Source organism: Anolis sagrei, chromosome Y (assembly GCF_037176765.1).
Source record: "Anolis sagrei isolate rAnoSag1 chromosome Y, rAnoSag1.mat, whole genome shotgun sequence".
Lineage (NCBI taxonomy): Eukaryota > Metazoa > Chordata > Lepidosauria > Squamata > Dactyloidae > Anolis > Anolis sagrei.
Window position 1 is genome coordinate 78,317,924 of NC_090035.1, and position 27,786 is coordinate 78,345,709.

The 27,786-nt window shown below is 45.2% G+C and overlaps 1 protein-coding gene across 1 annotated transcript in view; it reads right to left on the bottom strand.

Moving 5' to 3' along the window:
• The window catches only part of LOC137095318 (delta-like protein C), a 77,246-nt gene that overhangs the window by 38,408 nt on the left and 11,052 nt on the right, over positions 1–27,786 (bottom strand). The window contains exons 2-5 of the mRNA XM_067461811.1: positions 14,544–14,789; positions 12,236–12,293; positions 10,198–10,455; positions 3,674–4,035 (exon numbers count right to left, since the gene is read on the bottom strand). Of these exons, the coding sequence (XP_067317912.1) occupies positions 3,674–4,035; positions 10,198–10,455; positions 12,236–12,293; positions 14,544–14,789 (924 nt within the window). The remainder of the gene's footprint in view (positions 1–3,673; positions 4,036–10,197; positions 10,456–12,235; positions 12,294–14,543; positions 14,790–27,786) is intronic.

The window sequence follows — 27,786 nt, forward strand, 5'->3', positions numbered from 1 at the left end:
TGGAAGGGTTTTGTGGGCATTGACCTTGAGTTTGGGAGTTGTAGTTCACCTATACCCAGAGGAGCACTGTGGATTCAATGCCCACCAAACCCTTTCAGTATTTTCATGTGAGTTCTGTGTGCCAAATTTGGTTCAGTTCCATCGTTGATGGAGTTCAGAATGCTCTTTGATTGTAGGTGAACTATAAATCCCAGCAACTACAACTCCCAAATGTCAAGGTCCATTTCCCCCAAACTCCACCAGTGTTCACATCTGGGCATATAGGTTATTTGTGCCAAGTTTGGTCCAAATCCATCATTGTTTGATTCCACAGTACTCTCTGGATGTAGGAGAACTATAACTCCAAAACTCATGGTCAATGCCCACCAAACTTGGCACGAAAACTCAGTATGCCCAAATGTGAATGCTGGTAGAGTCTGGGGAAAATAGACCTTGACATTTGGAAGTTGTAATTGTTGGGATTTATAGTTCACCTACAATCAAAGAGCATTCTGAACTCGACCAACAATAGAATTGGGTCAAACTTCTCACAAAGAATACCAATGACCACCAGAAAATACTATGTTTTCTGATGGTCTTTGGTGACCCCTTTGACACCCCCTCACGACCCCCTCAGGGGTCCCGACTCCCAGGTTGAGAAACACTGGTCTAGTGGTCTGAGAACTGGACCACAATTCTAGAGACCAGGTCTGGAATCCTCACTCAGCCATGGAAATCCACTGGAAGATCTAGGGCGAGTCATACTTTCTCATCCTCAAAGGATAACAAGAACAACTCCCCACCAAACAAATTTTGCCAAGAAAAACCCCTTGGTGGGATCACCTTATGGTTGACCTGAAGGCAGAGAAGAAGGGTAGCACATGTCCTAAAACCCGGATGCAACAACATGCAAGACTTTTGTAGGAGTGAAGGAGATGGGCAGATTCGCAACCACATCGCCCCTCTGTGTCTCCTCTGGCACTTGCTTTCAAGTATCCAGCCATCACCTCTTACCTGTCAAGAGAAGGCTTTACAGCCCACAACATCATAGGAAATGGATGCTCCACTGATGTTCCCATTCCCTTGTTTAGTACCTTTTGAAAAGGATCATTAAGGTGAGTTTTGGTTCAGACATTCCAAAAATTTCCCTTCTGTTCCATTACAATTACTCTGGGAAGCAGTGGAAGAAGTGCTTCAACCTAAGTCTTGGACCATCTACGGTAGCGGCCCTATCTCCCCTGATCTTAGTGGTACATTGTGAAGCTCTAGAGCAGTGTTTCTCAACCTTCCTAATTCCGCGACCCTTCATACAGTTCCTTATGTTGTGCTGACCCCCAATCATAACATTATTTTCGTTGCTACTTCATAACTGTCATTTTGCTACTGTTGTCCCATGATAAGAGATTAGGTCTCTGGTTGGAGGGAGCTACGGAAAAGTTAATGCAGTGGTTCTCAATCTTCCTAATGTCGCGACCCCTTAAGACAGTTCCTCATGTTGTGGTGACCCCCAACCATAGCATTATTTTCATTGCTGCTTCACAACGGTCATTTTGCTACTGTTGTCCCATGATATGAGATTAGGTCTCTGGTTGGAGGGAGCTAAGGAAAAGTTAATGCAGTGGTTCTCAACCTTCCTAATGCTGCGACCCCTTAATACAGTTCCTCATGTTGTGGTGACCCCCAACCATGAAATTATTTTCGTTGCTACTTCACAACTGTCATTTTGCTACTGTTGCTCCGTGATATGAGATCAGGTCTCTGGTTGGAGGGAGCTAAGGAAAAGTTAATGCAGTGGTTCTCAACCTTCCTAATGCCGCAACCCCTTAAGACAGTTCCTCCTGTTGTGGTGACCCACAAGCATAACATTATTTTTGTTGCTACTTTTCTTAATGTTATGAAATGTAATGTAAATATCTCATATGCAGGATGGATTTTTATTTACTGAACCAAATTTGGCACAAATACCCAATACGCCCAAATTCAAAAACTGGTGCGGTTGGGGTGGGGATTGATTTTATCATTTGGGAGTTGTAGTTGCTGGGATTTATCGTTAACCTACAATCAAAGAGCATTCTGAACTCCACCAAAGATAGAACTGAACCAAATTTGGCACACAGAACTCACATGAAAATACTGAAAGGGTTTGGTGGGCATTGACCATGAGTTTTGGAGTTATAGTTCAATACATCCAGAGAGCACTGTGGAATCAAACAATGATGGATCTGGACCAAACTTGGCACAAATACTCTATATACCGAGATATGGAGTTTGAGGAAAATAGACCTTTACATTTGGGAGTTGTAATTGCTGGGATTTATAGTTCACCTACAATCAAAGAGCATTCTGAACTCCACCAACGATGGAACTGAACCAAATTTGGCACACAGAACTCACATGAAAATACTGGAAGGGTTTGGTGGGCATTGACCATGAGCTTTGGAGTTATAGTTCACCTACATCCAGAGAGAACTGTGGAATCAAACAATGATGGATCTGGACCAAACTTGGCACAAAGACTCTATTTGCCCAGATGTGAACACTGGTGGAGTTTGGGGAAAATAGACCTTGATATTTGGGAGTTGTAGTTGCTGAGATTTATGGTTCATCTACAATCAAAGAGCAGGGTTTGGTGGGCATTGACCATGAGTTTTGGAGTTATAGTTCACCTACATCCTGAGAGCACTGTGGAATCAAACAATGATGGATCTGGACCAAACTTGGCACAAATACTCTATATGCCCAGATGTGAACACTGGTGGAGTTTGGGGGAAATAGACCTTGTAGTTGCTGGGATTTATAGTTCACCTACAACCAAAGAACATTCTGAACCCAGCCCACAATGGATCTGCACCAAACATGGCACACTACCTACATGGCCAACATTGAATATTGGTAGGGTTGGTAGGGGAGCTGTTTATGAATTCTGGGAGTTGTAGCTCACCAACACTGAACTGGAAGAGAAGGACAGGCCCACAAGAACCCAGCCCACAATGGATCTGCACCAAACCTGGCACACTACCTACATGGCCAACATTGAATATTGGTAGGGTTGGTGGGGGAGCTGTTTTTGAATTCTGGGAGTTGTAGTTCACCAACACCTAACTGGAAGAGAAGGACAGGCGGAGAGATCTTCAGCCTTCTCTGCCAAAGGGTTCCTAAGACCATCAGAAATATGTGTTTTCAGGTGACCCCTCTGAAACCCACTTCGTGACCCCCTCGGGGGTTGCGACCCCCAGGTTGAGAAACACTGCTCTAGAGATATCCCTGAATGCCTGAGTCATCGCTATGTGTCTGAAACCCCTCTTGCGACCCGCTCAAGGGTTGCGACCCCCAGGTTGAGAAACACTGCTCTAGAGATATTCCTGAATGCCTGAATCATTGCTATGTGTCTGAAACCCCTCTTGCGACCCGCTCAAGGGTTGCGACCCCCAGGTTGAGAAACACTGCTCTAGAGATATCCCTGAATGCCTGAGTCATCGCTATGTGTCTGAAACCCCTCTTGCGACCCGCTCAAGGGTTGCGACCCCCAGGTTGAGAAACACTGCTCTAGAGATATCCCTGAATGCCTGAGTCATCCCTATGTGTCACTGCTTTTCTGGGCTGTGTGTATTATGGGAGTAGTTAGGTTTGTGAGGAGGGAATGAGGGTACGGGAGAGGAAGAGGGGTGACAGAGGGGTGCGGTACAATACTGACGTTGCAACTGCCTCCGTTCTTGCAGGGGTTGCTGTCGCACTCGTTGATCTCCATCTCGCAGCTGGTGCCCGCAAAGCCGGCTCGGCAGCCGCAGGTGTAGCTCCCTTGGCCCGTGTTGGTGCAGGTAGCGCCGTTCTTGCAGGGACGGTGGTTGGTGCAGTAGTTGAGGTCCTGGTTGCAGAAGAGCCCGCCCCAGCCTTCCCGGCAGTTGCACTGCCAGGGCTGGGCGCAGGTCCCGTGGAGGCAGCCCGGGTAGCGGACACACGCGTCGCAGAGAGGGCCCTGCCAGCCGATGCGGCACTTGCACTCGCCGGGCTTCTCGCAGAACCCGTGGCTGTGGCTGCAGCCGGGCAAACAAACGGCTGAGAAGAGAGTTAAACAGAGAGGGGAGGAAGAAAGAAAGAAAGAGAGGAAGGAAGGAGCCGGTGCTATTGCTGTATGGACTCTGTGTGCGTGTCACACCAACATCTGGCGCCCGCCACGGCCAGAAACAAAAGGCCCACATGCCACCCAAAAAGGACGGCTGCAACACGTGTCCCCTTTTCATCCCCGGCTGCTCTCCATTGTCCCTCGGCAACAAAAGCGGAGTGTCTGGGAAAAGGGAAAAGGGGGCTTGGGGTCCCCCGCCGACCCACTTAAAGACGGGGGGCCTGCCGAGGCACACAACTCCAGGACAAAGGAGGAGGGAGCGCGCAGCTTGCCTGACCCTGGATATTTATCCATTCCCCTCACCTTTCCCCTCGGGACGTTAACCAGCCCTTCCATATGCCAAGGCTCCGAGGGGAAGCTTTGTGTGGCAATTAAACCGTCACGACGGCAAGGAGGGATTCCCTCGGCCCAAAGCCATTGCCATGGAGACTGGCCAGGCCGACAACCGAGACAAGTTGGCCTCTTTCAGCGCACTTTTGTAGCCCCCCTGCGATGAGGGTATACGTGGTCATATGCCTCCCCAACTTTTCAGATGTCAACATGGGTTGAAACTACCAATTTGCAGTTCCAGTGCATGGACATCCGGCTTTCACGATCTTAACATCTCATAGAAACAACCAACTACATTTTGCATGGTTCGTGTTAATTGCCTTCAAGTCAACTTATGGCAATCCCATAAATGAGAACTTTCCAAGAAGGTGTACGTGGTCATATGCCTCCCCAACTTGGTCATATGCCTCCCCAACTTGGGGAGCTGTCAACATGGGTTGAAACTACCAATTTGCAGTTCCAGTGCATGGACATCCGGCTTCTCTAATCTTAACACCTCATAGAAACAACCAACTACATTTTGCATGGTTCGTGTTAATTGCCTTCAAGTCAACTTAGACTTATGGCAACCCCATAAATGAGAACTTTCCAAGAGGGTGTACGTGGTCATATGCCTCCCCAACTTGGTCATATGCCTCCCCAACTTGGTCATATGCCTCCCCAACTTGGTCATATGCCTCCCCAACTTGGTCATATGCCTCCCCAACTTGGACATATGCCTCCCCAACTTGGGGAGCTGTCAACATGGGTTGAAACTACCAATTTGCAGTTCCAGTGCATGGACATCTTGCTTCTCTGTTTTTAACATCTCACAGAAATAATCAACCACATGTTTTGTGGTTCGTGTTAACTGCCTTCAAGTCAACTTAGACTTATGGCAACCCCATAAATGAGAACTTTCCAAGAGGGTGTATGTGGTCATATACCTCCCCAACTTTTCAGATGTCAACATGGGTTGAAACTACCAATTTGCAGTTCCAGTGCATGGACATCTTGCTTCTCTGTTCTTAACATCTCACAGAAACAATCAACCACATGTTTTATGGTTCGTGTTAACTGCCTTCAAGTCAACTTAGACTTATGGCAACCCCATAAATGAGAACTTTCCAAGAGGGTGTATGTGGTCATATACCTCCCCAACTTTTCAGATGTCAACATGGGTTGAAACTACCAATTTGCAGTTCCAGTGCATGGACATCTTGCTTCTCTGTTCTTAACATCTCACAGAAACAATCAACCACATGTTTTGTGGTTCGTGTTAACTGCCTTCAAGTCAACTTAGACTTATGGCAACCCCATAAATGAGAACTTTCCAAGAGGGTGTACGTGGTCATACACCTCCCCAACTTTTCAGCTGTCAACATGGGTTAAAACTACCAATTTGCAGTTCCAGTGCATGGACATCCAGCTTCTCTAATCTTAATACCTCACAGAAACAACCAACTACATTTTGCATGGTTCATGTTAATTGCCTTCAAGTCAACTTAGACTTAGGGCAACCCCCATAAATGAGAACTTTCCAAGAGGGTGTACATGGTCATATACCTCCCCGACTTTTCAGATGTCAACATGGGTTGAAACTACCAATTTGCAGTTCCAGTGCATGGACATCTTGCTTCCCTGATCTTAACATCTCACAGAAACAACCAACTACGTTTTGCATGGTTCATGTTAATTGCCGTCAAGTCAACTTAAGACTTATGACAACCCCCATAAATGAGAACTTTCCAAGATGGTGTACGTGGTCTTATACCACCCCAACTTTTCAGCTGTCAACATGGGTTGAAACTACCAATTTGCAGTTCCAGTGCATGGACATCTTGCTTCTCTGTTCTTAACACCTCACAGAAACAATCAACCACATGTTTTGTGGTTCGTGTTAACTGCCTTCAAGTCAACTTAGACTTATGGCAACCCCATGAATGAGAACTTTCCAAGAGGGTGTACGTGGTCATATGCCTCCCCAACTTGGTCATATGCCTCCCCAACTTGGTCATATGCCTCCCCAACTTGGGGAGCTGTCAACATGAGTTGAAACTACCAATTTGCAGTTCCAGTGCATGGACATCTTGCTTCTCTAATCTTAACATCTCACAGAAACAATCAACTACATTTTGCATGGTTCATGTTAATTGCCTTCAAGTCGACTTATGGCAACCCCATAAATGAGAACTTTCCAAGAAGGTGTACGTGGTCATATGCCTCCCCAACTTTTCAGATGTCAACATGAGTTGAAACTACCAATTTGCAGTTCTAGTGCATGGACATCTTGCTTCCCCGATCTTAACATCTCACAGAAACAACCAACTACATTTTGCATGGTTGGTGTTAATTGCCTTCAAGTCGACTTATGGCAACCCCATAAATGAGAACTTTCCAAGAGGGTGTATGTGGTCATATGCCTCCCCAACTTGGGGAGCTGTCAACACGGGTTGCAGTTCCAATGCATGGACATCCTGCTTCCCTGTTCATAACATCTCACAGAAACAACCAACCACATTTTGCATGGTTCATGTTAATTGCCTTCAAGTCAACTTAAGACTTATGGCAACCCCATGAATGAGAACTTCCCAAGAGCCAGTCCAGACAGCACCTTTATCCCAGGAGTTTCCACAGCAAACAGGAGATGCCGTTCCCTGTAAACGCAGAAGCAATCGCTACAAAAGGCAAAAACGGCGAGATTTCCAGGTGCGGGAATATCGCGGTTTTGAGCCAAGTATGTCTGTATGTCCCTGCAATCGGAAATCACGGTCTTTTATATTTGGGTTTGTTCCCAAGTTTTAGATCAGGGGTCCTCAAACTACGTTCCGCGGGCCACTTCCGGCCCGTCAAGGGCACTTATCCGGCCCACGGAGGAGGAGCACCCCCCCCCCACACACAAACAGTGCCCCTCCCTTGGCTGGCTCACGCTATCCGTCAGGCCCGATGGGCAGCGTGAGCCAGCCAGCCATGAAGTCCAGTCGTGTCTGACTCTGGGGTGTGGTGCTCATCTGCATTTCTAGATCGAAGAGCCGGCGTTGTCCGTAGACACCTCCAAGGTCATGTGGCCGGCATGACTGCATGGAGCGCTGGGGCAGCCTCCCTTGGCCAGCTCACGCTGCCCGTCGGGCCCGTGAGGTGCTTTACGCGCGAGTAGGCTGCTCCAAGGGAGGCTGCCCCGGCGCTCCATTCAGTCATGCCGGCCACATGACCTTGGAGGTGACTACGGACAACGCCGGCTCTTCGACTTAGAAATGCAGATGAGCACCACACCCCAGAGTCAGACACGACTGGACTTCATGTCAGAGGGAAAATCTTTAACTATGAAAATTGTGGAAGATCCAGGGTGGGAGAAAGAACTCTTGTCTGTTGGAGGTAGGTATGAATGTTCCAATTCGCCACCTTGATTACCATTTCGTAGCCTGACAGTTTTTAGGGAGAATCCTTTGTTGAGAGGCTGAGAGGGGATATGATAGCCATGTATAAATATGTGAGAGGAAGCCACAGGGAGGAGGGAGCAAGCTTGTTTTCTGCTTCCTTGGAGACTAGGACGCAAGGGAACAATGGCTTCAAATTACAAGAGAGGAGATTCCATCTGAACACGAGGAAGAACTTCCTGACTGTGAGAGCCGTTTAGCAGTGGAACTCTCTGCCCCGGAGTGTAGTGGAGGCTCCTTCTTTGGAAGCTTTTAAACAGAGGCTGGATGGCCATCTGTCAAGGGTGATTTGAATGCAATATTCCTGCTTCTTGGCAGAATGGGGTTGGACTGGATGGCCCATGAGGTCTCTCCCAACTCTAGGATTCTATGATTCTATGATTCTATGGCCTACAACTTTCAGAAATCCCAGCCAGTTTACCAGCTGTTAGGATTTCTGAGAGTTGAAGGCAGAAAACATCTGGACACCCCAGGTTGAGGACAACTGTTTATCCTCATCAGCCTTGTTCAGGTCTTGCAAACTTAGGACCTCAGGATCTAATTCATGGGGTTGCCTTAAGTCAAAGTTAACTTGAAGGCAATTATGAACCACAAAAAATGTAGTTGGATGTTTCTGTGAGATGTTAAGATCAGGGAAGCCGTGGCTACCTTGATGGAGTCTATCCATCTGCAATCCAGTCTTCCTCTTACCTTCCTGCCTTCTACCGTCCTGAGCATTATGACCTTTTCTACTGAATCCTGTCTTCTTGTGATAAGCCCAAAATACAACAACCTCAGGGTTGTTGTAGGTTTTTCCGAGCTATATGGCCAAGTTCTGGAGGTAATTTTTCTCCTGACATTTCGCCTGCATCTATGGCAAGCATCCTCAGAGGTAGTGAGGTCTGTTGGAAGTAGGAAAAATGGGTTTATATATTTGTGGAATGACCAGGGTGGGACAAAGGACTCTTGTCTGCTGGGGCTAGGTGTGAATGTTTCAGCTGATCACCTTGATTAGCATTCAATGGCTTGGAAGTGCCTGGGGGGAATCTTTTGTTGAGAGTGATTTTATGTGCCTGTTTGTTTCCCCTCTGTTCCTCTCTACATAAGGACCACCAAACACAGCATTGCCCAGACACGCATCAAGGAACATGAAAGGCGCTGCAAACTACTCCAACCAGAGAAATCAGCCATAGCAGAGCACCTGATGAACCAACCTGGACACAGCAGATTATTTGAGAACACAGAAGTGCTGGACCACTCTCACAACCACCATGTCAGGCTACACAGAGAAGCCATTGAAATCCACAAGAAGCATGTGGACAATTTCAACAGAAAGGAGGAAACCATGAAAATGAACAAAATCTGGCTACCAGTATTAAAAAACTCAAAAATTACAACAGCAAAACAGCAGAGAGGAAACAACCAGGCACATCTTAACACCTCTCAACAAAAGATTTTTCCAGGCTCAGCCAGGCCTTCAAATGCTAATGAAGGTGATCAGTTGAAACATTCACACCTAACTGCAGCAGAGAAGAGCTCCTTGCCCCACCCCAGCCATTCCACAGATATATAAACCCATTGTCCTAATTCCAACAGACCTCACTACCTCTGAGGATGCTTGCCATAGAAGGAAGAAACCATGAAAATGAACAAAATCTGGCTACCAGTATTACAAAACCCAAAAATTACAACAGCAAAACAACAGAGGGGAAACAAACAGGCACATTAAAATCACTCTCAACAAAAGATTCCCCCCAGGCACTTCCAAGCCATTGAATGCTAATCAAGGTGATCAGCTGAAACATTCCCACCTAGCTCCAGCAGACAAAAGTCCTTTCTCCCACTGATATATAAACCCATTTTTCCTAGTTCCAACAGACCTCACTACCTCTGAGGATGCTTGCCATAGATGCAGGCGAAACGTCAGGAGAAAAATTGCCTCCAGAACATGGCCATATAGCCCGGAAAAACCTACAACAACCCAGTCATTCCGGCCATGAAAGCCTTCGACAGTACATACAACAACCTCAGTTTAGGGTCATCTTGGCTTCTTGGGCCCAAACTTGGGAATATCCTCTTTGGAAACATAGCAGTTCCTCAGCACTACTACCACCAGCAGGGACTTTCAGGAAGCGGTGCCATCTCCTCACTTTCCAACCCCAAATGCCCAAGATGCTCCTTAAGAAGCAGTGCCATCTCCTCACTTTCCAACCCCAAATGCCCAAGATGCTCCTTAAGAAGCAACGCCATCTCCTCACTTTCCAACCCCAAATGCCCAAGATGCTCCTTCATGCAACTTAGTCTGTTGCTCACTCCCTCTATTCTACCTCCACTTGCAGCCGTGTCCCGCTCTCCGTAAAAGCTACTTACGCTCGGAGCAATATTCGCCCCGCCACCCTGCTAAGCAGATCCGGCTGCCCAGTTCGTCACAGGCGTAGTGCCCAAAGGCATCGTCCCGTGGCCGGCAGTAGTCCGAGCAGCTCTCCCCGTAGTAGTGCTCGTCGCAGGTGACGTGGTAGGAGTAGCGCAGCTCACTCTGGTCTCCCAGTTGCACATCTTGTGACCAGTCCTCACCGACAGCCAGGCGACGACGGGTGGCCAGGCGGCTGATCAGCCTCTGGGCATCCTCTGGGAGAAGGGAGGGAGGCAGAGTTGGGGGCACTTGGGTGGGTGGGACATTCTGCATCACATTTTGCAATAGTTTTTCAATTAATGTCTCAGAGTTGCTGTGATTTTTCCGGGTTGTGTGGCCATGTTCCAGAAGCATTCTCTCTCTTTTTTTTTTTTGTAGGAAAAGCAATCCTTGTTTATTGATGAACAATTGGTTACAAAAGAAAGGTAAATGCAAAGTCAAAAAGCCACAGAAAAACACAGCAGTCAGTAGAATCTCTGAACTTGAGCAAAATTTCAAAAGCCGCAATACAAGAACCAGGAACCTGTTAGTCTTTTACTAACCATGAACTTGATAAATACAAGCCTCTGGGATTACCGGCCATGAAACACAGGAATTCTGCCAAGGCGCAGCCACAGTCCCAAACGTTGCTTGATCTAAAGAGGCACCCGGCAGGAGGCCTCTTAAACCAAAGAAGCTATTCTTTGAAACGCCCCTTGACTTTGAAGCCTGGGCCTGTCTCTCCTGTAAACGAAGTGACCTTCGTAGAAACTGGGAAACATTTCTCTCTCTAACTATCTGTTCTCTTCGGTCCTCATTAAAAACCCCAGGTGGAGAGATATCACGGCTAGTTTCCAAAACATTTTCCTCAAGCAGTTGAGTTTCATTTTCATCACCATTGACCTCTGTATCTTTTTTTTAATATTTTTTTTAAAGATTTATCACATTTATTACATACTATTGCATTTTGTACATCAACCTCTTTAACATGTTGTTTTATTGTTTTGCTTTGACAATTCCCCTCCTTTTCTCTTTTTTTTCCTTTTTTTTTCCCGCCATAGTGTTCTATGGCAGAAGCATTCTCTTCTGACATTTCGCCCACATCTATGGCAAGCATCCTCTGAGGATGGTACCAGATGGTAATCTCGTGGTACCAGAGCGCAGTCTGTTCAGCGCCTTCCAAGTTGCCCAGTCTTCTGTGTGCCCAGGGGGGAGTCTCTCATTTGGTATCACCCACAGATTGAGGTGCTGAGTTTGAGCCTGCCACTTTTGGACTCTCGCTTGCTGAGGTGTTCCAGCGAGTGTCCTCTGAGGATGCCTGCCATAGATGTGGGCGAAACGTCAGGAGAGAATGCTTCTGGAACATGGCCACACAACCCGGAAAAATCACAGCAATCCAGCGATTCCAGTCATTAAAGCCTTTGACAACATCCCATCGAGTCTCAATCAATTCGTTTTTGCTATACTCACAAAAACAAAGTTTTGGGAGTATAATGACTACTTTCAAAGTAAGTGCTGCACAATTAAACAAGAATTAAACTTTCAAACCAAGAATGGCAAAAAATTCTGGAACATGGCCATACAGCCTGGAAAACTCACAGCAACCCAATGATTCTGGCCATGAAAACCTTCGACAACACAATACAAGAGTATTGTATTGTCAAACTACAAGAGAGGAGATTCCATCTGAACATTAGAAAGAACTTCCTGACTGTGAGAGCCGTTCAGCAGTGGAACTCTCTGCCCCGGAGTGTGGTGGAGGCTCCTTCTTTGGAAGCTTTTAAGCAGAGGCTGGATGGCCATCTGTCAGGGGTGATTTGAATGCAATATTCCTGCTTCTTGGCAGAATGGGGTTGGACTGGATGGCCCATGAGGTCTCTTCCAACTCTTTGATTCTATGATTCTATGATTCTATAATACTGGCTTACTTCACATAGTTGTCATTATGGGCGGAGATTATGCATAGTCAACATGTTGAATTTATACTATGCTTCCAACTCTGGGGGAAATATTTACCTGTCGATGGCTCTCCTGATTCAGCCCTCCAGGATTCAATAATGAGAGAGAATGTCCCCTAAAAGGGAGGGAAGGAGAGACAAGATTTATTTATTTGTCGTGTCAGGACAACCAGTCAAATTATATTACATTTCTAAAAGAACAAAGCAAACAAACAGACAAAATACAAAATGTGTGAGTTTGGTAGTTGATTAAATGCCCTTTGACCAGAATCTGGCCCCTTGGAGTGCTTCTGGTGTTGCTGCAAGGAGGTCCTCCATGGTGCATGTGGCAGGGCTCAGGGTGCAGTGCAGCAGGTGGTCAGTGGTTTGCTCTTCTCCGCACTCGCATGTCATGGATTCCACTTTGTGGCCCCATTTCTTGAGGTTGGCTCTGCATCTCATGGTGCCAGAGCGCAGTCTGTTCAGCACCTTCCAAGTCACCCAGTCTTCTATGTGCCCGGGGGGAATCTCTCATTTGGTTGAGGTTCTGGGTTTGAGCCTGCCACTTTTGGACTCTTGCTTGCTGGGGTGTTCCAGCGAGTGTCTCTGTAGATCTTAGAAAACTATTTCTACATTTAAGTCGTTGACGTGCTGGCTGATACCCAAACAGGGGATGAGCTGGAGATGTCTCTGCCTTGGTCCTTTCACTGTTAGTAGCGGATTTCAGGTGGTGCAATACCGGCTAGACAGTGTAGTTTCTCCAGTGGTGAAGGGCGCAGACACCCTGTGATAATGCGGCATGTCTCATTAAGAGCCACATCCACTGTTTTAGCGTGGTGAGATGTGTTCCACACTGGGCATGCGTACTCAGCAGCAGAGTAGCACAGCGCAAGGGCAGATGTCTTCACTGTATCTGGTTGTGATCCCCAGGTGTGGCAGTCAGCTTTCGTATGATGTTGTTTCTAGCGCCCTCTTTTCGCTTGATGTTCAGGCAAAGCTTTTTGTAGGTCAGAGCATGGTCCAGAGTGACTCCCAGGTATTTGGGTGCGCTGCAATGCTCCAATGGGATTCCTTCCCAGGTAATAATCCTCAGAGCTCGGGATGTTTGTCTGTTCTTGAGATGAAAGGCACATGTCTGTGTTTTGGATGGATTTGGGCTCAGTTGGTTTTCCCTGTAATAGGCAGTAAGAGCACCTAGAGCTTCGGAAAGCTTCTGTTCTACCATCTCAAAGCTCCCTGCTTGAGCAGTAATGGCACGAGAGAGAAGATGAGAGTATATCAATATTGATGATGTAAATCAATACATAGCTACTATTATTGTCATTCTTGAATGAATTCAAGGATAGCAATAACATTAATATTGAACAAGAGCGGGGAAAGATCAGTACTGAAAAAAACTGCACTGGCTTCTACTTATCAAGAGGACCCTAGTGTCTAGCTCTAGGGAAGTCATGCTCCCCATGCTCTATTCCGCTTTGGTTAGACCACACCTGGAATGTTGTGTCCAATTCTGGGCACCACAATTCAAGAGAGATATTGACAAGCTGGAATGTGTCCAGAGGAGGGCGACTCAAATGATCAAGGGTCTGGAGAACAAGCCCTATGAGGAGCGGCTTAAGGAGCTGGGCATGTTTAGCCTGAAGAAGAGAAGGCTGAGAGGACATATGATAGCCATGTATAAATATATGAGAGGAAGCCACAGGGAGGAGGAGGGAGCAAGCTTGTGTACTGTTTACATGGAGATTAGGACAAGGAACAATGGCTACAAGAAGGAGATTCCATCTGAACATGAGGAAGAACTTCCTGACTGTGAGAGCCGTTCAGCAGTGGAACTCTCTGCCCCGGAGTGTGGTGGAAGCTCCTTCTTTGGAAGCTTTTAAACAGAGGCTAGATGGCCATCTGTCAGGGGTGATTTGAATGCAATATTCCTGCTTCTTGGCAGAATGGGGTTGGACTGGATGGCCCATGAGGTCTCTTCCAACTCTTTGAATCTATGATTCTATGATTATTTCTTGAAACAATTCAGTCCATTTTGCTACATTTAGACAACTGAGAGTCAGAAACCATTACTAATTGTCCCTTGGCAACATGCAGTAGATTGCAATCTTCGGGATATCTCTGAGTTGCGGTGCTGAAAGGAAACAAAAATATTTACTCATATTGAGACGAGACATGTATCAATTGCCAGCGATTTTCGGAAAAGCATTCTCTCTAAGAAGTGCAAGAAAACAGAAGGAAAATTAAAGGAGAGGAGCATACGAGAGCATAATGCACTCGTATTAGAAGTTGGGAAAGAGGCAGAGCAAGGGAATAGGGTCAGAAATCCAGGTTGCTTAACCACTCTTTGGTATAACTACGAGACGTTGTACGCCTGGAAAGGACCTCACCGGCCACTTGAAATGGAAGGGGACCTGGATGGGTGCGCTGGTGGCCACCACACCACGGTCCGTGGAGACGATATCGCTCAGGGCTGCCCCGAAGGTGCAAGGGGGCTCCGGGGACACCACGGCTTGGGCGTGTTTGAGGCAGACGCGGAAGAAGATACGGCAGGGGCGCACCCCATGGCACAGGTTTCGGGGGCTGCTTGTGGTGAAGGAGTGGACCTGGAGTTCAAAAACACCAGCCTGTTCAGCCTATGGGGAGAGAAAACAAAAGCCATTAATGCAGGAAAAAAAACCATCTAGCCCAATCCTATTCTGTCAAGCAAGAATATCTAGTCAACCTGGGGGTCACAACCAGACACAGTGAAGACATCTGCCCTTGTGCTATGCTACTCTGCTGCTGGGTACGCATGCCCAGTGTGGAGCACTTCTCACCACACTAAAACAGTGGATGTGGCCTTGTTGGAAAACTAATATCACAAAGGACGACCACCTCACCCGCCTCATAGGAAACCTGCTACAAAACAGGAGCTTTTTTGTTGAGTTCCAGGGCCAGAGAAGCAGATGGCGGAAACAGAAGACCGGCCTGCCTCAGGGGAGCGTGCTTGCTCCATCCATGTTCAACATCTACACAAATGACCAGCCACTGCCAGAAGGGACAGAGAGCTTCATCTATGCTGATGATCGTGCCATCACCGCTCAAGCAGGGAGCTTTGAGATGGTTGAACAGAAGCTTTCCGAAGCTCTAGGTGCTCTTACTGCCTATTACAGGGGAAACCAGCGGATCCCCAATCCATCCAAAACACAGACATGTGCCTTTCATCTCAAGAACAGACAAGCATCCCGAACTCTGAAGATCACCTGGGAAGGAACCCCGCTGGAGCATTGCAGCGCACCCAAATACTGGGAGTCACTCTGGACCGTGCTCTAACCTACAAGAAGCACTGCCTGAACATTAAGCAAAAAGTGGGTGCTAGAAACAATATCATGCGAAAGCTGACTGGCACAACCTGGGGATCACAACCAGATACAGTGAAGACATCTGCCCTTGCGCTGTGCTACTCTGCTGCTGAGTACACATGCCCAGTGTGGAACACATCTCACCACACTAAAACAGTGGATGTGGCTCTTGATGAGACATGATGTATTATCATGGGGTGTCTGCGCCTTACACCACTGGAGAAATTACACTGCTTAGCCGGTATTGCACCACCTGACATCCGCCGGGAAGTAGCAGCCAATAGTGAAAGGACCAAGGCAGAGACATCTCCAGCTCATCCCCTGTTTGGGTATCAGCCAGCACGTCAACGACTTAAATCCAGACATAGTTTCCTAAGATCTACAGAGACATTCGCTGGAACACCTCAGCAAGCGAGAGTCCAAAAGTGGCAGGCTCAAACCCAGCACCTCAACCAATGGCTGATACCAAATGAGAGACTCCCCCCTGGGCACACAGAAGACTGGGTGACTTGGAAGGCACTGAACAGACTGCGCTCTGGCACCACGAAATGCAGAGCCAACCTTGAGAAATGGGGCCACAAAGTGGAATCCACGACATGCGAGTGTGGAGAAGAGCAAACCACTGACCACCTGCTGCAATGCAACCTGAGCCCTGCCACATGCACAATGGAGGACCTTCTTGCGGCAACACCAGAAGCACTCCAAGTGGCCAGATACTGGCCAAAGGACATTTAATCAACTACCAAACTCACAAATTTTGTATATTTTGTCTGTTTGTTTGCTTTGTTCTGTTAGAAATGTAATATAAATTGACTGGTTGTCGTGACACGAGAAATAAATAATGATAGAATAAAATAATAAATACAATAACATGTAATAAAAATAATAATAGAGCAAATAAGGGAAATTTAATAATAATAATAATAATAATAATAATAAAGTAATAAATGTAATCATAACAATAATAGAGTAAAATAATAAATGCAATAAATATAATAATACAGTAAAATAATGTAAATATAATAATAATAGAGTAAAATAATAAATGTAATAAAAGTAATAATAGAGTAAAATGATGTAAATGTAATAATAATAATAATAGAGTAAAATAATAAATGTAATAAAAATAATACTAATAGCAGAGTAAAATAATAAATAACCCTGACGTGAGTATAAGCCAAGGGGATTTTTTTCAGCCTAAAAATGGGGCTGAAAAACTAGGCTTATACATGAGTATATACGGTAGTCTTTCTTTGTCCATGTGGAGAATCTCCTTCCAGCAGCTCATGAAGCAAGAGCACACTCCATACTCTCTCTGCTTCTCACTGAGCACCTGCGATAGCTCGACTGAAAAATGTAACAGTGCCCAAAAGTTCCAGGCTCAGCTAGCTCCCAACCAAACAGCTTCATGCATCTTATTTTACAATTGACAGACACATATTAACCGATTTCTTACGTGCTCCAACATATATCCCTTGTGCTAAGCAGGAAGACGCAATCAAAGCTTTCCCAACAGATGGCCATCTAGCCTGAAAAATGTAACAGTGCCCAAAAGTCCCAGGCTCAGCCAGCTCCCCAAGCATGGCCCAACCAAACAGCTTCATGCATCTTATTTGACAATTGACAGACACATATTAACCGATTTCTTACATGATCCAACATAAATCCCTTGTGCTAAGCAGGAAGATGCATTCAAAGCTCTCCCAACAGATGGCCATCTAGCCTGAAAAGTGTAACAGTGCCCAAAAGTCCCAGGCTCAGCCAGCTCCCCAAGCATGGCCCAACCAAACAGCTTCATGCATCTTATTTTACAGTTGACAGACAGATATTACATGCTCCGACATAATTCCAATGTGCTAAGCAGGAAGACACAATCAAAGCTCTCCCAACAGATGGCCATCTAGCCTCTATTTAAAAATGTCAAATGAAGAAGATTCTCTTAGACTCCCAGGCAGCATATTACCACCAGGAAGTTCTTCCTAATGTTTAGGTACAATCTCTTTTCCTGCCAATAGAACCCATGTTTCTGTTGTATCCTACTCTCTAGAGCAGGGGTTCCCAAACTTTTTGAACAGAGGGCCGGGTCACAGTCCCGCAAACTGTTGGAGGGCCGGATTATAATTTGGAAAATATATATGAATGAATTCCTATGCACTCTGCACATATATTATTTGCAGTGCAACCCCCCCCCCCCAAAAAAAAATCAGAAAACAAAAACCCACACTTCTATATAAATAAAAATGTAATGTTCGTTTGTGGGATTAACAGAACTCAAAAACCACTGGACGAATTGACACCAATTTTGGACACAAGACACCTAACACTCCAATGATGATCATCAAGTTTGCAGATGACACCAAATTGGGAGGGATAGCCAATAGTCCAGAGGACAGGAGCAGGATTCAAAACGATCTTGACAGATTAGAGAGATGATGGGCCAAAACTAACAAAATGAAGTTCAACAGGGACAAATGCAAGATACTCCACTTTGGCAGAAAAAATGAAATGCAAAGATACAGAATGGGGGACAATGCCTGGCTCGAGAGCAGTACGTGTGAAAAAGATCTTGGAGTCCTCGTGGACAACAAGTTAAACATGAGCCAACAATGTGATGTGGCGGCAAAAAAAGCCAATGGGATTTTGGCATGCATCAAGAGGAGCCTAGTGTCTAGATCTAAGGAAGTAATGCTACCCCTCTATTCCGCTTTGGTTAGACCACACCTGGAATATTGTGTCCAATTCTGGGCACCACAATTCAAGAGAGATATTGACAAGCTGGAATGTGTCCAGAGGAGGGCGACTAAAATGATCAAGGGTCTGGAGAACAAGCCCTATGAAGAGCGGCTTAAGGAGCTGGGCATGTTTAGCCTGAAGAAGAGAAGGCTGAGAGGAGATATGATAGCCATGTATAAATATGTGAGAGGAAGCCACAGGGAGGAGGGAACAAGCTTGTTTTCTGCTTCCCTGGAGACTAGGACGCGAAACAATGGCTTCAAACTACAAGAGACGAGATTCCATCTGAACATTAGGAAGAACTTCCTGACTGTGAGAGCCGTTCAGCAGTGGAACTCTCTGCCCCGGAGTGTGGTGGAGGTTCCTTCTTTGGAAGCTTTGAAGCAGAGGCTGGATGGCCATCTGTCAGGGGTGATTTGAATGCAATATTCCTGCTTCTTGGCAGAATGGGGTTGGACTGGATGGCCCAGGAGGTCTCTTCCAACTCTTTGATTCTATGATTCAATGTATGTCCTTCACACAAAAAATTGATTTTGTCATTTGGGAGTTGTAGTTGCTGGGATTTATAGTTCAAACCACAATCACAGAGCGTTTTGAATTGGCTTTTTCAAATAGCCCAGGCAGTGCTAGCATATAAATAAAACTGCAGAGTCTGCACACTATATTGGTCTTAAATGCTGGGCAGTGCTACTGTAGGGGCAGTCAAAAATATTAATATTACAATATAATTCAGAATTCAAATATAAACATTTTAAAATACCTGATTTTTTCTGAAAGTGTCTCTCCCTGAAAGTTTCAACAGAACATTATGTATTGGGTTGTCGTAGGTTTGTTTGGGCTGTATGGCCATGGTCTAGAGGCATTATCTCCTGACGTTTCGCCTGCATCTATGGCAAGCATCCTCAGAGGTAGTGAGGTCTGTTGGAACTAGGAAAAATGGTTTATATATCTGTGGAATGACCAGGGTGAGACAAAGGACTCTTGTCTGCTGGAGCTAGGTGTGAATGTTTCAGGCCATTGTATGCTAATCAAGGTGGTTAGTTGAAACATTCACACCTAGCTCCAGCAGACAAGAGTGCTTTGTCCCACCCTGGTCATTCCACAGATATATAAACCCTTTTTCCTAGTTCCAACAGACCTCACTACCTCTGGGGATGCTTGCCATAGATGTAGACGAAACGTCAGGAGGGAATGCCTCTAGAACATGGCCATATAGCCCGAAAAAACCTACAACAACCCAGTCATTCCGGCCATGAAAGCCTTCGACAAGACATTATGTATTGATTTCTCCCTTTGGTGCAAAAGTTCTGTTTGAACTGCCTGTATTTACAGAACACAAAGATCAGATGGACTTGAGAGATCGATTTATCGATTTGACTTTGTCAATATAACTTAGAACATCTAAGTTCATACATCTTCCAACCACCAACTCATGTAAATAGCAGGCATTATCTATTTTTGGGGCAATCTTTAGTTATTTTCCTTCTTACATTCATACTGAGAAAGTAAGTTATGGTAAAGTTTAAAAAGCTAAACTACTAAAGGAAATCATCCTAATACCTGCTCCTGTATTGCTATTCTAAGAGATGATAATAAAGAATAAAAGGATCAATAACTATATAGGAACCATTATAGCAATATTTACCCCGGGGAGATTGTTTTAAATGGAATCCCAGCTGAGTTCGATGCTAGCCCAGGCGGAGTGAGCTTCCGACCAATTTGTGTAGCTTGCTGTCGACCTTTGCAGCCCGAAAGACAGTTGCATCTTGCAAGCTGGAATGTGTCCAGAGGAGGGCGACTCAAATGATCAAGGGTCTGGAAAACAAGCCCTATGAGGAGCGGCTTAAGGAGCTGGGCATGTTTAGCCTGAAGAAGAGAAGGCTGAGAGGAGACATGATAGCCATGTCTAAATATGTGAGAGGAAGTCACAGGGAGGAGGGAGCAAGCTTGTTTTCTGCTTCCTTGGAGACTAGGACGTGGAACAATGGCTTCAAACTACAAGAGAGGAGATTCCATCTGAACATTAGGAAGAACTTCCTGACTGTGAGAGCCGTTCAGCAGTGGAACTCTCTGCCCCGGAGTGTGGTGGAGGCTCCTTCTTTGGAAGCTTTTAAGCAGAGGCTGGATGGCTATCTGTCAGGGGTGATTTGAATGCAATATTCCTGCTTCTTGGCAGAATGGGGTTGGACTGGATGGCCCAGGAGGTCTCTTCCAACGCTTTGATTCTATGATTCATGAGTTCAAAGCCAGCCCGGGGCGGAGTGAGCTTCCAACCAATTTGTGTAGCTTGCTGTCGACCTTTGCAGCCCGAAAGACAGTTGCATCTGTCAAGTAGGAAATTTAGGTACTGCTTGTGCAGGGAGGCTAATTTACGACACCATAAAAATTGCCAGCAAACATGCAAAGAATGAGGAAGTACTTCATCAGTGTCACAAATGGATGAAGCAACAGCTCCCCTGGTGGCCAGAATACGCTCATGAAAAAGCTGGAATATTAAATAGCCTCTGTGTCTGTCTATATATGTTGTGTGTCTATGGCATTGAATGTTTGCCATGTATATGTACATTGTAATCCACCCTGAGTCCCCTGCGGGGTGAGAAGGGCGGAATATAAATACTGTAAATAAAATAATCCAATTAAAGATTTAAGCTTTGAAATTATCTAATAGTTAAAATTGCAGAAAACAAATTGTAGAGTCAGGAGATGTTGAGCGTCATGGAGTGTTTGCCTGACCTGATTAGGTGACCTAGGTTAAGTTTGAGGGTAGCTGTACACGTGAACACTTGTTTTTCATCTGTTTAATAATTGTACTGAGTAAATTTCCAAATGTTGTACTATCTACGCATGTGTAGGGAAAAAATTGATTTTGTCAGCACTAATTGTACTATATATATATTGTGATTGAAACATGAGGTTGTGACGGGCCTTTGAAAGGTGTTCACCCTTTTTTGCAAAAGAGTAAAGGCCTGGAAATTCAATCTTCTGTCTCCATTCTCTTCCTTGTCTGCTGCACTCGAGTGAACGGGTAAAGTATGCTGCAACACTTGGAAAGAAGTGACGAGTGGAGTGCCACAAGCAGGGTTCCGTCCTGGGCCCGGTCCTGTTCAACATCTTTATTAATGACTTAGATGAAGGGTTAGAAGGCAGGATCATCAAGTTTGCAGACAACACCAAATTGGGAGGGAGAGCCAAGACTCCAGAGGACAGGAGCAGGATTCAAAACGATCTTGACAGATTAGAGAGATGATGGGCCAAAACTAACAAAATGAAGTTCAACAGTGACAAATGCAAGATACTCCACTTTGGCAGGAGAAACGAAATGCATAGATACAGAATGGGGGACAATGCCTGGCTTGAGAGCAGTACGTGTGAAAAAGATCTTGGAGTCCTCGTGGACAGGAAGTTAAACATGAGCCAACAATGTGATGTGGCGGCAAAAAACGCCAATGGGATTTTGGCCTGCATCAATAGGAGCATAGTGCCTAGATCTAGGGAAGTCATGCTCCCCATGCTCTATTCCGCTTTGGTTAGACCACTTTACCTGGAATATTGTGTCCAATTCTGGGCACCACGATTCAAGAGAGCTATTGACAAGCTGAAATGTGTCCAGAGGAGGGCGACTTAAAATGATCAAGGGTCTGGAGAACAAGCCCTATGAGGAGCGGCTTAAGGAGCTGGGCATGTTTAGCCTGAAGAAGAGAAGGCTGAGAGGAGACATGATGTGAGCCATGTATAAATATGTGAGAGGAAGCCACAGGGAGGAGGGAGCAAGCTTGTTTTCTGTTTCCTTGGAGACTAGGACGCAATGGAACAATGGCTTCAAACTACAAGAGAGGAGATTCCATCTGAACATGAGGAAGAACTTCCTGACTGTGAGAGCCGTTCAGCAGTGGAACTCTCTGCCCCGGAGTGTGGTGGAGGCTCCTTCTTTGAAAGCTTTTTAACAGGGGCTGGATGGCCATCTGTCAGGGGTGATTTGAATGCAATATTCCTGCTTCTTGGCAGAATGGGGTTGGACTGGATGGCCCAGGAGGTCTCTTCCAACTCTTTGATTCTAAGATTCTATAAGTAAGAAATTTAGGTACCGCTTATGTGGAGAGGCTAATTTATGACGCCATAAAAAACTCCAGCAAGCATGCAAAGAATGAGGAAATACTTAATCAGTGTCACAAATGGTCTCTTTCAACTCTTTCATTCTTTGATTCTATGATTCTAACACTGCCTCTCACAAGTCTCTTCTCTGGGAAAGGAATTCACGTCAGGCTCTTTAATCCCATCAGATGTTCTGTGTCCCCTTCCTAATTCCAAGATGTTTTGTGCTCAAGAAGATCCTCTTTTTATTCGAGCCTAGCTCCGAAGACCAGCACAGAATCGAGAAAAAAACCTCCTCTGAGCATAGGATTACAGTTGTCAAAACTCTTCCTGACTGTGAGAGCCGTTCAGCAGTGGAACTCTCTGCCCCGGAGTGTGGTGGAGGTTCCCTCTTTGGAAGCTTTTAAGCAGAGGCTGGATGGCCATCTGTCAGGGGTGATTTGAATGCAATATTCCTGCTTCTTGGCAGAAAGGGGTTGGACTGGATGGCCCAGGAGGTCTCTTCCAACTCTTTGATTCTAAGATTCTATAAGTAAGAAATTTAGGTACCGCTTATGTGGAGAGGCTAATTTATGACGCCATAAAAAACTCCAGCAAGCATGCAAAGAATGAGGAAATACTTAATCAGTGTCACAAATGGTCTCTTTCAACTCTTTCATTCTTTGATTCTATGATTCTAACACTGCCTCTCACAAGTCTCTTCTCTGGGAAAGGAATTCACGTCAGGCTCTTTAATCCCATCAGATGTTCTGTGTCCCCTTCCTAATTCCAAGATGTTTTGTGCTCAAGAAGATCCTCTTTTTATTCGAGCCTAGCTCCGAAGACCAGCACAGAATCGAGAAAAAAGCCTTCTCTGAGCATAGGATTACAGTTGTCAAAACTCTTCCCTTTCCATTCATCTTTGAACAACCCCTTGTCCTTCAGTTGGCATTCTTCCCTTCCCTTCCCCAATGCGCAAACACTAGCCGAGCAATATTTTCCCCCAAATTCCACGATTTTGAAAACACCTTGCTTGAGTCTGCAGATGTGAGTATTGCAGGACAATGGGAGGAAGGAAGGAACTTGATTCCTAAAGGGAATGCAAAGTTTTATAGGCATAGTTACACTTCTTAAACACTCTTCTGGAAGTGGCAAACTGGGATTCCATTGAAACTCCACTGTTCCAGGGGCAGCCAAATATTAGGCCTTTGGGATTGTAACGAAGCCTCCCAGCTGCTGGCACCAAATTATGTAAAGAAGTACTAATTTTCCTTGATGCCAACAATATTTGTAAGGAACCTTCTTTTAGATATCAATTAAGCTGCCACCAATATGTTTAGAGACGCTGGTTTATGTCTCTGTTTATCCTTAGTTGTGTTGTGAGGTGACGTTGGAAGTGTGGAATGCACCAAGCATAAAAGCAATGGAGGAGGCAGGTTTGAAATACAAAGAGAACAAGTTTTATTGTTAACAGAACGTAATTGTTGCAGTTTTGAGAATTTGAACTTGGCACAAGGCTTGATGTTACAATATGGCTAGTTTGAGATACATTCAAGCTTCTGATGTTACAATTCTATAAACTCCTTCTTTAGTGAAGTGCTTTTATTACTTCAGAGTTCCCTATTGTGAATATTCCACACTGTTTGTCCTATACTCGGATCAAACCACTGATCACCAGTCTTTCCTTACTGGCGATCTTTAAAACCCCTTCTGTTAGATTCTTTTAACCTAAGCAATCTAACAAGGTAACACCTTCAGCTCTCTTGCTGAAGAAATATTCACAAATCCTAAGAACTAACTGAATTCTCACAGCTTCACAACCCAGAGCCCTAACTGACTCTGATCCTCTTCCCCGGGTCTCATCCACCGGACTGAATATTAACTGTCGCTTTCAAACCTTTTATTCCTTAAACTCCGCCCACCTCCTCTGAGGCCTTGTTACCATGGCAACCTATCTCTTACAGTTAGGCCATAGCAACTAATGTAAACCCTAAATACAGTTTAAACACAGTACATTAAACACTCTATAATAAACATTTCTCTACAGGGATCCACTTCCTTTCAGATGAGAGATCCATATTCCAAACCAGGGCCAGGAGTAGAAGCATATCTCAGGAAAGTGGGCACAGGACTGAGAAACATGATAGATTTCAGCGAGGAAATTTGTTTTTAGAGTTCAAACTGGAGATGCACAGAGATCTACTCAGATAATTTCCTCATCGTATTTTTGTTAGATCTGCAACCAAGGCTGGTATCATATGAGTGACATACAGACATATCTGAAAGTTAGACTATTTTTTGTGGTCACTTCCTCTCCCAATTTTGGTATACCTGGTTCCTTCCCTCATTCCCTGGGCTCTCTAGGGCAGTGGTTCTCAACCTTCCTAATGTTGTGACCCCTTAATGCAGTTCCTCATGTTGTGGTGACCCCCAACCACAACATTATTTTGGTTGCGACTTCATAATTGTAATTTTGCAAATGTAAATATCTGATATGTAGGATGTATTTTCATTCACTGGACCAAGTCTGGCACAAATACCCAATACGCCCAAATTTGAATACTGATGCGGTTGGGGGCGGGGATTGATTTTGTCATTTGGGAGTTGTAGTTGCTGGGATTTATGGTTCATTTAAATTAAAAGAGCATTCTCAACTCCACCAACGAGGCAATTGAACCAGACTTGGAACACATAACTCTCATGACCAACAGAAAATAGTGGAAGGGTTTGGTGGGCTGTAGTTTGGGAGCTATAGTTCACCTACATCCAGAGAGCACTGTGAACTCAAACAATGATGTATCTGGACTAAACATGGCATGAATACTCAATATGCCCAAATGTAAACACTGGTGGAGTTTAGAGAAAATAGACCTTGACATTGGTGGTGGCGTTGGGATGGGGATTACTGGTGAGGTTGGGATGGGGATTGATGTTGTCATTTGGGAGTTGTAGTTGCTGGGATTTATGGTTCATTTAAATTAAAAGAGCATTCTCAACTCCACCAACGATGCAATTAAACCAGACATGGCACACATAAGATACGATAGTGGAAGGGTTTGGTGGGCTGTAGTTTGGGAACTATAGTTCACCTACATCCAGAGAGCACTGTGAACTCAAACAATGATGTATCTGGACTAAACATGGCATGAATACTCAATATGCCCAAATGTAAACACTGGTGGAGTTTAGGGAAAATAGACCTTGACATTGGTGGTGGGGTTGGGATGGGGATTACTGGTGGGGTTCGGATGGGGATTGATTTTGTCATTTGGGAGTTGTAGTTGCTGGGATTTATGGTTCATTTAAATTAAAAGAGCATTCTCAACTCCACCAACGAGGCAATTGAACCAGGCGTGGCACACATAACTCTCATGACCAACAGAAAATAGTGGAAGGGTTTGGTGGGCTGTAGTTTGGGAGCTATAGTTCACCTACATCCAGAGAGCACTGTGAACTCAAACAATGATGTATCTGGACTAAACATGGCATGAATACTCAATATGCCCAAATGTAAACACTGGTGGAGTTTAGAGAAAATAGACCTATTGCTCACTAGCTGTACCTGCCACACATTGCTGTGGCCAAACTTCCCTCCCTCATTCTCTCCTTCCTTCCTTCCCTTTCTTTCTTTCTTTCTTTCTTTCTTTCTTTCTTTCTCTTCTTCCTTCTTTCTCTTCTTCTTCCCTTCCTCCCCCACCTTTTCTTCCCTTCCTCTTTCTCCCCTTTCTTCCTTCTCTACCTATTCTTGGACTGCAACTCCCAGCAGTCCTCCTGATGGATCTATCTATCTATCTATCTATCTATCTATCTATCTCTATCTAATCCAGTGTTTCTCAACCTGGGGGTCGGGACCCCTGAGGGGGTCGTGAAGGGGTGACAAAGGGGTCGCCAAAGACCATCAGAAAACATAGTATTTTCTGTTGGTCATTGGGATTCTGTGTGGGAAGTTTGACCCAATTCTATTGTTGGTCGAGTACAGAATGCTCTTTGATTTTAGGTGAACTATAAATCCCAACAACTACAACTCCCAAATGTCAAGGTCTATTTTCCCCAGACTCCACCAGTATTCACATTTGGGTATATTGAGTATTCGTGCCAAATTTGGTCCAGACCCATCATTGCATGAATCCACAGCACTCCTCTGGATATAGGTGAACTACAACTCCCAAACTCAAGGTCAATGCCCACGAAACCCTATTGGAAGGGAGTTCTGTGTGCCAAGTTCGGTTTAAATCCATTGCTGGTGGAGTTCAGAATGCTCTTTGATGATAGGTGAACTATAAATCCCAGCAACTATAACTCCCAAATTACAAAATCAATCCTCCCCCCCCCCCCCCCCCCCACCTCACTAGCATTCACATTTGGGCGTATTGGGTATTTGTGCTCAACTTAGTCCACTGAATGAAAATCCATCCTGCATATTGGATATTTACATTATGATTTATGACAGTAGTAAAAGGACAGGTATCAAGTAGCAATGAAAACAATATTATGGTTGGGGGTCACCACAACATAGGGAAGTGCATTAAGGGGTCACGGCATTAGCAAGGTTGAGAACCACTGATCTAATCTATCTATCTGAAGGATTGCTGGGAGTTGTAGTCCAGGAATAGCAAATTGGGAATATGCAGGGATTGGGATGCTCTCAAAGAAACGCAAGGAGAAGAAAGCTTGCAGCTTGGAAGCAGTGCATTTGGATCTGGTCTAGGGGATGCTGGGAGCTGTAGTCCGAAAGAGAGTGCGGATATGCTTTTGTGTGTTTTGTTTGCCAGAGGGAGTTGTTTTGCGCATGTGCTGTAGCATCTTTTTGCTTTTTTGGCGTTTTAAGTCCTGCTACACAGGAATATACTGTTAAAACACTCCTGAAAGATGTCCATCCAATCTCTGTCCAAAGAAAGAGACGGCATCTCCATCCGAAGTACTTCTCTGCACTATCCAACAGTCCTTGAAGTTAACAACAACAACAACCAAGTTCCTAATGTTTAGTTGGAACTTGAAACCATTGTTTCATATTTTAGTTTCTGGAACAGTGGGAGACAACCTGGCTCCATCTACAAGGCATCCTTCGGAAATCCCTTCCCTCTTTCCTTACATTTCATAATGAGACTGGAAAGGAAACCTGCTACAAAACAGGAGCTTCTTTGTTGAGTTTCAGGGCCAAAGGAGCAGATGGCGGAAACAGAAGAACGGCCTGCCTCAGGGGAGCGTGCTTGCCCCATCCATGTTCAACATCCACACAAATGACCAGCCACTGCCAGAAGGGACAGAGAGCTTCATCTATGCAGATGATCGTGTCATCACCGCTCAAGCAGGGAGCTTTGAGATGGTAGAACAGAAGCTCTCCGAAGCTCTAGGTGCTCTTACTGCCAATGACAGGGAAAACCAGCTGACCCCTAATCCATCTAGAACACAGACATGTGCCTTTCACCTTAAGAACAGACAAACATCTCGAGCTCTGAGGATTATTACCTGGGAAGGAATCCCA